Below are 12,750 nucleotides of genomic sequence, written 5' to 3'. Positions count from 1 at the left end.
CTTAGAGGAAGTGACTCTTGAGTATTGAAGATATCTAGGTAAGAGATCTCCAGGTAATAAGACAAAGCAACCAGTCTAGGTAAAGCTTCCTGTGTGGTTCTAAACTCTACGTGGTTGGAAGTTACTGGAGCACAGGACTAAGGGAGGGGAATGACAGGAGGTGAGGAGAGTCAGGGATCAGATTGTAATAGGCCCCTGTGCCTTGCTGTAAGAAGAATGGACTCTTCCATCAAGAGGGAAGCATGGGCCAGGTGCGGTGGCTCACACCTGTAAACCCAGCACTTTGGGAGGCTGGGGGCGGATCACCTGAGGTCAGGAGTTTGAGACCAGCCTGGCCAACATGGTGAAACCCTGTCTCTACTAAAAATACAAAACTTAGCTGTGTATGGTGGTGCATGCCTATAATCCCAGCTACTCAGGAGACTGAGGCAGGAGAATCGCTTGAGCCCGGGAGGCGGAGGTTGGCATGAGCTGAGACCACGACATTGCACTCCAGCCTAGGTGACAAGAGCAAAAGTCCATCTGAAAAAAGAAGGAAGCATGGTGGAGAGAGTTGTTCTGAGAGTGGAACATGTCAAGAGTTGAAATTTAGGAAATTAACTTGCCAGGCACCATGGAGGGTCCATCGAGGATAGAAGAAGCTAGAGTAGTTAATGATACTGCTGTGTTCATTCAAGTGAGAAATGATGAAGTCTGATACAAAACAGATAGCAATAATAGCAGCTGTTTTGGAGCATATATTATGTGCCAGATAGTGAATTTTGTAAATGCGTTTTCATTTAATTCTGACAGCAACCCCGTGAAGTATGATCTTACTTGTTTCCTTTTTATAGCTGTGGAAACTGAGACATAGGGAGACTGAATAAGTCTTTTCCAAGGTCACACTGTTAATAGGTGGCTGAACCAAGATGTGAACCTAGTGATATAGTATTTCCAGAATTCTTACTCTTAATCACTAAGTTTTACTAACACAGGGCATTTGGGGATGTAGTAGAGAAGATGGCAAATTTGAGAGATGTATAATCAAAAGAACCTGGTGATTTTACAAGTAGAAGTTTGCAAGCTAATTTTAATTATGGGTGAAATGGATATATGTTTATTCCATTGTCTTTTTAATTCAAAAAGTACGTTGATTGATATTCTTGTGTATTTGCTTCATAGTGTCTTTTATCACATTATATCATTTAATCTTCTTGATAACCCTACCAAGAAGGTTTGATAATGCCATTTCACAGATGAGTAAACTGAGGCAAATTATCCTGTTTGATGTCTGAGAGACAGTGATATACATTTTAAACTCACTGACTCAAAGACCTATGAACTTAACTACCCTTGCCTGCTTTCATCTGCATGTTGTTGATGAATAGTGTCTTATTGGTCCTTTTCTTCTGGCGTTTTTTTCTCTTTTTCCAGTAATCTCGCACAAAACTCAAATTTAGTGCGGCTTAACCTTTCTGGGTGTTCTGGATTCTCTGAATTTGCCCTGAAGACTTTGCTAAGCAGCTGTTCCAGGTATGAAAGATGTGAGACTTGATTATAGACTCTTATATCAAATGTAAAATTATCCCTCACATCTGTATAAAATTGGATGAACTTTTGAGCTTTTGTAACTTTCCAGGCTCTTGATTTGGTGAATGCAGCATCTTTTGTCCTCTAAACTTTCTGTCCAAACTCAGGAGCCAAGTCAATTGAGTTTGCAAGCGATACTTTTTTATCTCTCTTTTGTTTATTTGGAACTGTTAAAGTAAGGGAAGTATAGTAGTGTCTGTCAACAGTACGGTTGTAAGAAATCAACTCACAGTTAACTATACATTCAGGTTTTTTTCCCTATGGTATCTGTAGACCTAACTTACAATTTTTGATCAAATTTTGTGCTTTATAAATATAGACCATAAATTTGGGCAGTTCTATTAACAATAGCTTTCATAATAATGTCAGCACATAAAGGGTACAGAGTTACAGATGTTGCTAAGTGAGGGGAATACATGCTTTTTGGAATACACAGTACTATGCATATGTGTGTTTTAAAAAAATATCCCTTGGTCTCCATGGTACCTCTGTGTCTTAATGGTCCATTTAAAATAGATTGCCTCCGGATATGAATGTTATCAGTGAGATCAAATGTATAGCCCTATATTTAGTCAGCAGTGCCAGAAGTGGGGAGTGGGGATTAATGGTTGTATTTTGTCTCTGAAACCCTCGTTTTTGCTCAGTTAGCAGAGGCACAGTAAGATGAAGTGGCTTTTTGCAACGTCAGCATCTCTTTTGTGCAATCCTTCAATTGTGTAAAACATCCTGAGTGATTGTTCAGTCTGTGTTGGGTGGTTGGTAGTTTGAGAAGGCAAACATAAAAGACTAACATTTCTACCTGCAGTACTGGAATAAGGTTTGAGCCATCAGGAAGAGAGTGCTTCTGTCCGTTTCCAGGAGGAGGCAGCATTCACCAAGGCCCTTCTGATCCCCTGGCAACTTTCAGGGACAAACAGGGTATACTTAGGTGACTAGAGGTAGCTGCTGTTAGAGAAGCAGATGTTCTATGCATGAAATGATAAGGAATCAATGGCTTTGCATTTTCTTTGTTTGCGGTTTGAGGCAAACTCATTCCTGTGAGTTTTAATTGGTTTCATGGTTTCATATTTTCTTTATTACCCCTCTTTTGTGCAGACTGGATGAGCTGAACCTCTCCTGGTGTTTTGATTTCACTGAAAAGCATGTACAGGTGGCAGTTGCGCATGTGTCAGAGACCATCACCCAGCTGAATCTTAGCGGCTACAGAAAGAACCTCCAGAAATCAGGTTAGAGCTTCCAAGCCTGAACCACTGAGGCCTTCACAACGTAATAGATGAGATTCATTGAGCTTCTCCTAATCGTTCCTCCACATAAGTTTTCTCATTTAATCCAGTGCATGTGTTAGTCCCCTTTTTCAGATGAGGTAGCTGCTAAATCAGAAGGGTTAGGTGAAGGTAAGCAGCTAGTGAGCTAGAGCCGAGGTTTGAATTCAGGATCTAACAGTAGAAACCTTTACACTTGAAAACAATTTATTTTAAGCAGAAAACTTTTAATCAACTAAATGATTAGGTAAACCCCAACATAAAAATACATAAATGTAGCATTTCATTAGTATTAAATAGTGGTTCTTCATTAGTTAATGCGGCTATTTTGTCTGTATGGGGACATTTGTCAATGTCTGGAGACATTTTTTATTGTCACAGCTGTAGGAATGCTGCTGGTCTTTCTTGGGCAGAAGCCAGGATGCTGCTAGACGATGTATAGGATGGAGCATATCATGCACAATAATCTGGTCCAAACATCAGTTCCAAGGTTGAAAAACTGTTATTAACTCTGTTAATAAGTTCATATTTATGACTTTTACTTTTTATTCAGTCCAAGAGGGCAACGAGGTTTTTTAGATGAAAACAGGCCTTAGGAGTCAGGGGTAGCAGGAACAGTCTTTAAAAACCTTAATATTCAGTTACGCTTTATTTTACTTGTATGTTAATGAGAAAATCTTGATTTGCAAAGATAAGTGATTACAAATGGCAAGTTTTTTAAATGGCTTCACCGTCTCAGGCCAACATTCAGTTTGTGGGCTATACAAAACCTAGTTAAACCAGCAACACACATCAACCATATCTAGATGTTAGTACTCGCTTATTTGGGTGTGTTTTGTTTATTATAGTTTTTATTATTCTGAAAAAGATTTGAATCAAACATCTGCAGAATATATCTTAAAATTTAAGTAGTATAAAACTACTTCTCCAGGACAGACGTCCTCTGGTAAGGTGTATAAAGCTATAGAAAATAATTGCTAGCCTGTCATGAGTGGGTAGAGATTCGAGTCTTTCACCTGTACAAGGACTCAAATTTGGACTACTGCCATTCCAAACACTTGCATTTTCAGACAAGGTGAACACTTTCTTTAGCAAGCCGTAAAAGCAGCAATCATGTCTTCATTTCTTACCACTCTTCCCACCCAGTATTTATAATTACTATTTTAAAACTGATCATAGCGTTATACAGTCATTTTAAAAAATGCAAAATATAGAAAAACGCAAGGGGAAGCAAATTATCAATAATCTAACATCTTGCTAGGCTTTTTCCTGTACAAACACTTTTTTAAATGGGACATAGTATATTAAATACTTTGTAATATGCTTTTTTTTCCCCCAGATAACCCCATTTTCAGTGGCTACATTATGTCATCATCAGTGTCTATGTGATAGTCCATCCAATAGATATGGAATAATTTATAGTAAATCAATAATTTATGCAGTTGATCTTCGAATGGACATTCAGAATCTTCCCAGTTTTTCTCTACTATAAACAATTTTATGAGTGACAGAGACAAATCTTTGGATGCATTTCTAAGGATGGATTCTTAAAAGTGGAATTGCTGGGTCCAGCATTAGGTACTATTCTCAAGTTTTGGATAATGTCTGCCAAATTTTCCTTCAAGAAGTTTAAACTCCCACCCACGAGCATCCTTTTGGTGTGAAATCCCATCAGTCTTGCTTCTTCTCTGTCTGTCTGCAGGTGAAGGGAAGGCAGTGCCTTGTTTATATGTCTTTCCTACATCTGGATCTTTCACTACTTTACTGAAAGATTTTCTGACATGAACTGAGGCTGTGGGCACAAGGTTGAGAAACTGCTGTAGGCAAAGTGCTGTTGGTTTTGTCCAAGTTTGGCTTAAAACCGTTCCCTTTGTTCCTCCAAGAAAGAGAACAGAGAGCCTGTTTACCAAGTTTTGGCAGAAATAGTAGGTATTAAAATTCTGCTTGCTAGACACATTCAGGACAGAGAGGCAGAATATAAATTGAAGTGTTAGTTTTTTAATTATACAATGGGGATAAAAAAAGTTTTTAATGTCATTAACAATAGCACACACCATTTCATTGTATATGAGATAATATGGATTTGGTTTTAGCTAATAGACTGGTACCAGATGGCCTGGGTTCAAATATCCCATTTACTGGGTAGACTTGAGCAAGTTGCTAAACTTGCCTGTTCTTTAGTTTTCTCAGCAGTAAAATGGAGATAAGTAGACCCCATCTCTTAGAATTACAGGAGAATAAATGAATTAAGATATGTACAGCATGTGGAACATTTCTTGCCACATGGTAAGAGTTCAGTTACTGTTGGCTGTTATTACTGTTCCTTCCCCCACTACCCCCATCACTACCTTTCCGTGGAGCAGTGGATGAGGCACAGAAACGTTTTGGTCTTGGATTTGACCTTGACTTCTGCTCACCTCTCCTTTGAATTGACGGGTTGGATTATGTGTTTCTAAGATCCCTTCTAGCTCAGGTTGGGTCTACTGTTTGTGGTGAAATGAAGGGGACAGTGAAAAGGAAACCTTGGCAGTGACTACTCTTTACTAACTACTTCCTGCCCAAGGAGGACAGAGCTTAAGTGTGGGCCAGAGAAGGAGACTAACCCACTTTATCCCCTAATGTTTGGTTCTTTCTCCAGTGGTGTCAAAGTATGATTGCATCTGATTTTGCTGATGGCTAGTTGGCTGGTTAGATGATTGGTCCCTCAAAATTTTATTGTGTACTTTTTTCATTTTTCGGTCATTTATTAAATACTTATTGAGCACCTACAATGATTGAAGCTCTGTTCCAGACTCAGGAGATGTAGCCTTGAACAGGGAAAGTCACCCTTACGAAGCTTACTTTATATGGGGGAGCCAGAAAGTGAACATATTTCATAAATGTTATGAAAGGAGGTAAAAATGCAAGGACGAAAAGCAAAGCAGAGTAACCAGATAGAATGTGGCAGAAAGGAGACTACTTTTAGATGGAATGGTCAAAGACAGGGCCTCTCTGAAGAGACTGTACTGGATCCACAGACCTGACTGAGTGAAAAAGGAATCCATATGCATATGTGAGAGAAGAACATTCAAGAACAAAGGACCAGTGAGTGCAAATACCTTGATATGGAACCAGTGTGTGAGAGGAAGCAGGGAGAACAGTGAGGAGAGAGATGGCCAAGGGCTGTCTAAGCCAAGGCAAAAGCTTTGAATTTTTTCTAAGTGACGTGGGACATGGGAGACCATTGGAGTATTTCAGTCAGAGCAATGATGTGACTGACTTCATTTTAAAAGACTCAGGCTAGTGCTATGTTGAGAAAAGGCTGTAGCAGGGAAATATGAAGCAGGGAGACCAGTTAAGAGACTAGGGTGGTGACACTTAAGGTGGTAAGAAATGATCAGATTTGGGTACATTTTAAAAACCAACATCATGAGATTTGGTGACAGAATGAACGAGGGATGTGAGAAAAATAGTCCACTATGATTTCAAGGGTTTTGGCTGAAGCCACTGGATTCATGAAATTATCGCTTGCTGAGATGGGAGAGAGTTTAGGGAAGGAGGAAATTTGGGGGAGAAACTGAGTATTTGATTTTAGACATAAATTTAGAGGCCTATCGCATATCCAAACAGTATGTTGAGGAGGCAGTTGAAAATGCTAGTCCAGAATTTAGGGGAGGGGATATACCTGTGAGATGAAAAAACCCTCAAATGTTAATGAAGTTTGCCTGTTGTTCTAAATAAGTGACATTGATTCATTTTCTGATTGCCAAGTAGCTTACATGACTTTCTTCCAGATTCTGAAAAGTTGCCTGTAATCCCAATACCCTTGAATACTGCAGTTAACGTTTTGGATATATTTCCTTCCAGCATTTTTTTTTTCTTTTCTTTTCGCTCTTTCATTCTGTGTATGTGTTTGTGTGTAAATGTGAGTTTGAGTGTGTTTTGGCCAAGTTGAAATTATAACGCATTGTATATATTTTGTTTACAATCTATCCTCGTATTTTTTTATGTATGAAATGTTATCAGAAAGCGTTTTCATAATGATTAGCAGTGTATATGGAATGGATGAGGTTAACATTTTTTTTTTTTTTTTTTTTTTTGAGGCGGAGTCTCGCTCTGTCGCCCGGACTGGAGCGCAGTGGCCGGATCTCAGCTCACTGCAAGCTCCGCCTCCCGGGTTTACGCCATTCTCCTGCCTCAGCCTCCGGAGTAGCTGGGACTACAGGCGCCCGCCACCTCGCCCGGCTAGTTTTGTATTTTAGTAGAGACGGGGTTTCACCGTGTTAGCCAGGATGGTCTCGATCTCCTGGCCTCGTGATCCACCCGTCTCGGCCTCCCAAAGTGCTGGGATTACAGGCTTGAGCCACCGCGCCCGGCCGAGGTTAACATATTAAACTAATTGGAGGAGGGGCTAATATAACTGTTGCCACGTTGAATATATTCATACACATCTATGTTTTTCCAAAAGTGGAGTTGCTGGACCAAAAGTAAAGTGTATAATTCTCTGAATTCTTTAAAAAAAAAAAAAAAAAAATCCATTTACTATGCAAAAAAATCAGTCTGGGGTTCAGACTCCTGAAAGCCTGCAAATGAAATTAAATATCTACCTGTGATGTGTGAAAGACCTACTGTATAATAGACCTACTTTATAATAGAATTTTTTTTCACTTGATGGCTGAGAAGAAATATTTCTAATTGTATTTGGTATTTTTTGCTCCTTTTTATTATCTTGGTATTTTGCAATGTAGATTTGTTCATATTCATTGCCTTTTTGATTATCTTTTTTCTCTTTATATAAGGTTAACTCTCTGTTTAATGTATGTTGAAAATATTTATTCCTAGTTTTCTGATACTTTTTAAATTGTTTTGTTTTACTATGGTAGAGTTTTAAAATTTTATGTAGTAAATTGATGTGTTCCCTATGTTTTCTTTTATGTTTAGAAATACCTTATCCCAAGATTCAATTAAATAATTACCCTAAATTAGTTAATAATTTTAATATTTAATATATTATTATCCTAAATACAAAATAATATTTTTATATTTAGAACTTATTATGTGGAATGTATTTAAATATGTTATTTGAGTTGGAGAAATAATTTTTTCCAGTTGTAGTAGCAATATTTCTTTTTACTGATCCATTATTTCTCTTGTTGATCTGAGGTGCTACCTTTGTAATATATTGTTTGCTTATATATACTGATATTTAATTTTACTTTTTGCTATTGTGAATGGGATTTTTTTCCCTATTGTTTTTCCGGCCTGCTATTGCTGATACATAGATAAGCTAAAGATCATCATTTTACACAGTTCTCTTTTTCGGGTGATTCTCTTGGGCTTTTTGGGTAGGAAATTTTATGTTCCAAGATGATCATTTTTTCTTTTGAATAGTGTGTGGTTCTAATTGCATTGCCCTGAACTTCCAGAATGATGTTCAATGATAGTAGTGATAACAAATATCCTTGTCTTGTTCCTCATTTAATAGTGACCATCATGTTTTTTTTTTGCTTTTCCTAGATCTCTGTACTTTAGTTAGAAGATGCCCCAATCTTGTCCATCTAGACTTAAGGTATTTTTTTGTTTATTTTAGATCAAAAGTTGAAAAATCTTGATTTCTCATTAAATGGGGAAAGGATCATAATGGTAAATTGAAGCAACTAAGCAGTAGGTTATTTCTGTCTTCTTTATCTAGGATCAATGTGTGATTTTCAATATCTTTTTTACTGCCTTCTTACAGTGATAGTGTCATGCTAAAGAATGACTGCTTTCAGGAATTTTTCCAGCTCAACTACCTCCAACACCTATCACTCAGTCGGTGCTATGATATAATACCTGAAACTTTACTGTAAGTATGTTTTGTTTTTAATGCTTAATAGAAGGAAACAACAGAGATGCCCCTTGGTGTGAAAATCCATTATTATTAATAGACATATAAAACCGAAACATTAGTGATTAGTATACCACAGACTGGCTATGAAAGACCAGCAGAGTGTTGCTTAAACTGTCTGGTGAAATTGAGTTGATCCAGATTGTTAACTAAACATTTTGTTTAGCTGTAAGCAGTTTTAATTACTAGCTTGCTGTCTTAGTATCTATGAGACGACTTAGCAGAGAAGCAGAAGATAACCTTTGCCTCCAGGAAACTTGAAGTATAATTGGGAAGGCAGACCCAATGTGGGTTAGTGTCTTTTTTTTTTTCTTTCCAAATTTTTTGGATTAACTCCAGTTGATTCAAAAAGCTTTCATCTGGGCTTAAAGTTCTGTATCTTCTTAGTGATGTGTGTCCTGGATAGTGAAGGAATTGGAAGGATATAAGCCTGTAGATGGTATGTATTGTAAGTCTGATGCTATTTTTGAAGAGGGGTGTGTTAAGGTCTAAAAAGTGAAGTGACTTATTCAAACCCTGATGGTGAGTTGGTGGCTGACCTGGGTCTAAATCCTAGGTCTCCTGGACAGAGGCAAAATAGTCGCTATCTAATCCAATGGTTCATGCAAGGGTTAGTTTTACCTGCTCAGCAACTTACACAGAATCAAGGGAGTGCAAGAAAGAAGCAGCCTGGTCCATCTGTCCTTTGGGAAACACCATACCCAACTCATCCCTGGGAATCATATCTTTATTGTTTTAAAAGGTTTTCTGTATTTCATCCCAAAGGACTGGAAAAGTCTCCCTAATGGCAAATGTGCATGTGTAGCAATTTTATTAAAAACCACAAGAGGTCAGTATCTTAAGAGTTGATCAGGTGCCCAACATGTCTTGAATGCGGCTGCTGGATTCATTTATGTAGCTCACAAACTAAACAAAGGTTAATTTAGCTTCCAGCTCCTACGTAGGAATGGTGGTGAATTTGAACAAAGAATTTTAGTCCTCAGAATCATAGTTTGGATCTTTTAAGTTAGTTTCAAGAATTAATGAATAAATCAGATACTTCAGCTATACAGAATTAACTAGTAGAATTAGGAAATCTGGCAGTTATGCATTTTAATTAATCATTTTAATTAATCTTGGGGTTCAGGGTCTCAGCTGGTATCTCATTTGGGAAAGGACTGCCTAAAATAGGATGGCAGGATTTACTTTCCTGGCTCTCAAATGTTGGGGTTTAAATTCATGTGCATGAAACTCTTATTAAAATCCCTGCCCTCTCTATTTTCTAGCATCCAGAACTCCTAGGAGCTTCTAGCGTCTACCCAAAAAGACTTCTCTGTCATCCATTCTTTCCTGTCCTTGCCATCTGGCCTCCTGCTTCTTTGCCTGTGCAGCCCCCTGGGGAGTATGGTGATCATTCTTTTCAGGTTGCTTTTCTCAAGAGAATCTATCCATGTGTCTTGCTTTTGTTCCTTCTCTGCAGAAAGAAAGAAGCTAAGCAGGTAATGACCCAAATGCTTTTTCTCAAGCAGAGGTGAGGGGAAGGCTGTGAGCTCTTCATTTTAGTATTTTTATCCAGTGGGATGATAGTCATAGTAATTGCGATACCTGCATAATAATCACATGGTAATACCTGGAGACAGTGTGAATTGATGGTTACAAACACGGGCTTGAAGTCACAGACATATTGTGAACCTTCACTGCATTATTATTTCTTATTTGTACAAATCTTACGAAATAAGAGGAACGGGGCATTAGGAGTTTAGTTACAAGTCAGACCACTAGAATAGAGAAGAAGAAAGATCCCGTTCTTGAACATTAAGGTGAAAGAGTATATTTCTTTAGGTATTGTGTAAATAGTACACTGATTTGCATTGTGAATCCTTCAAGATGAGTTTGTTGGTACCTTATGCTTAAAAGTTTCTCAAGATAAAATGAGAATTAGAATGACTTTAATTTCAATCATTTTGGCAGTTGATATATTTGAGGTTTGTAATAAAAATTCCAGGGTGTTTCCATAGTAATTTCCAGAGAGCCACCTATGCTAAAGAACTTAAGGCTATCTACTTCTCTGAAGTGGGAAAATATAATTTGAATGTCTTGTCTTCTGTAGTAATGTTTTAAAATACTTGGGAAACTATACATTTTTCTTCCCCAGGACCTATTCCCATTGTATTTATTCTCTTACTTCTTAATTGGTCTTCTCCTCTATGTCTAAACTTCCTTCTAATTCTTCCCTATTCCTCATTCAAGTAAGAAACCCAAACTGGAGATAGTAAACTGATCTAAGATAAGACTAAAAAACTTCTGTGGTAGGAGCATTTGTAGTTGAGGCATTTAAGATTTTATAAGGAAAATAGGATTATTGTATAGATAAGGTAAAGAGCAATCCTGTGAGTTCATAATATCTTTTATTTTCTAAAATTTAATATACATAAGACATTGGTATCATTTTACACGTCTTACATTAGAAATAAAGACTCTTGAACTACTTATTTCTATTTGCTATCCCTTAGTTTGTTCTTCAGTCTCTTCCATTGTAGTTTTTAAAAGATGCTTGCAAATTTTTTATTCTGAGTTGCACATACCAGGAGGCTTTGTTTTTTGTTTATTTTTTGTCTCCTTAAAATCTTAGACTTTCTGGATTTTTGACTTGGGAACTAGTTCTTCATCCATCATTTTATCTTATATAACCCCCTTGTATATAACACCCGAGTGTGTTCTGAGAGTTTGGTCTTCATTTCTTTCCTCACCAAATCTCTTTCCCAATGCTGTTGTAAGAACATGTCCTCCTCTGCCATCTGCCATTCCTCCTTTTCTTACTCCACCTACAGTTTCTTCTCTTAAATATTCTCTAGCGCAGAATGGCTCACAATTTGGCTAATTTGGATACACCAGAACCAGAATTCTCATAGTAATTACAACGTTTCTCAAATTTCACATGGGGGATTCAAAGTTGGAGCTGCATTGCTGTCATCGTAAGTGATTAAGTATCTGTGTATTGTGGTCTTACTTTGATACTGTTTCTACAATTCAGAAAGCAGTTTACTTAATGACAGCAATTTGTTCTTTCCGATTTTCTTTGGTTATATACCTTTAGATCTTACTGTCCCCTTGTGAACAAGCATATTTATTTCATTTGGATAGTGCTTTTATTTTGTAAATTAGCCTTCATCCTGTACTCAGCTAACGTATATTAAACATTTGTGGGGTTTAAGACACCTTGTGGAATGTAGAATAAATACATTTCGGAGAGTAGTGGGAAGACTGGAAGAGCAGGTTAGACACGGAAGGTCTTCAGACTAGCTGCACAGCCTGGGTTCTGTAAACACAAGAGAAGCATCAAAGGTTTTGGAGCAGATGAATGACTAACATGAGCTAGGCTTTAGGAAGATGCCTTGGAAATTAGTATATAGAATAGGCTAGAAGGAAGAAATCTGGAGGTCAGGTGACAGTTATAAGGAAAGTTTGGGGCTTTTTAAAAGTAATTATTGACAATGTGAAGATATAAAGGATGTTTCTGACTTTAGGTCATTGAGGTGCTCATTGATCTGTAGTAGGATTTTGTTGAAATTCCAAAATAAATGTTCCCTTTCCTGAGACTTTGTACTGTGTGTCCCAACCTTGAGCAAATACAGATTAGAGAGTTGAATTTCTAGGCACATAGATCTGAGTTAAGAAGAAAAAAATCATTACCAACACCAAACAGTATTTACTTTGGAGAAACAGAATTTGAGAAACTGAATTTGTGAAACACAATTTCACTGTTAACAGGGTTGGATTTCATCTAATGTGAAATACCTAAAGGGACTGACTTATCTATGCAGAAAAAAATGGTAATATGTAGGGAGGTAAGATGGCTCTTGCCTCCTATAAAAGGTGTGATTTTTAACCCATTTTCTCCACCTGTACCCAACTACATAACCCTATCTAAAATATCTTAGGGAAGTCAGTGGTAGTTTTCGTCACACATAATGGACTTGTTGACTATGAACCGTTATTTTTTTTTTTTTCCAAATAAAAGTATTTGTTTTATTTATTTATTTATTTATTTATTTATTATTTTTTTATTTTTTT

The 12,750-nt window shown here is 37.3% G+C and overlaps 1 protein-coding gene across 3 annotated transcripts in view; it reads left to right on the top strand.

Moving 5' to 3' along the window:
- Positions 1 to 12,750, top strand: part of SKP2 (S-phase kinase associated protein 2) — a 36,759-nt gene that overhangs the window by 17,079 nt on the left and 6,930 nt on the right. For 2 of the 3 annotated variants that reach the window (XM_017880725.1, XM_017880724.1), the window contains exons 6-9: positions 1,414 to 1,512; positions 2,665 to 2,795; positions 8,328 to 8,379; positions 8,548 to 8,655. In XM_017880725.1, coding sequence (XP_017736214.1) covers positions 1,414 to 1,512; positions 2,665 to 2,795; positions 8,328 to 8,379; positions 8,548 to 8,655 — 390 coding nt within the window. Of the gene's footprint in view, positions 1 to 1,413; positions 1,513 to 2,664; positions 2,796 to 8,327; positions 8,380 to 8,547; positions 8,656 to 9,962; positions 10,176 to 12,750 lie in introns of all 3 variants that reach the window. The other variant, XR_001887123.1, reaches the window with a different exon arrangement.

This window comes from Rhinopithecus bieti, unplaced genomic scaffold (genome assembly GCF_001698545.2).
Source record: "Rhinopithecus bieti isolate Rb0 unplaced genomic scaffold, ASM169854v2 scaffold_11966, whole genome shotgun sequence".
Lineage (NCBI taxonomy): Eukaryota > Metazoa > Chordata > Mammalia > Primates > Cercopithecidae > Rhinopithecus > Rhinopithecus bieti.
Note: the sequence above shows the minus strand (reverse complement) of the source record. Positions and strands in the feature narration are given on the sequence as shown.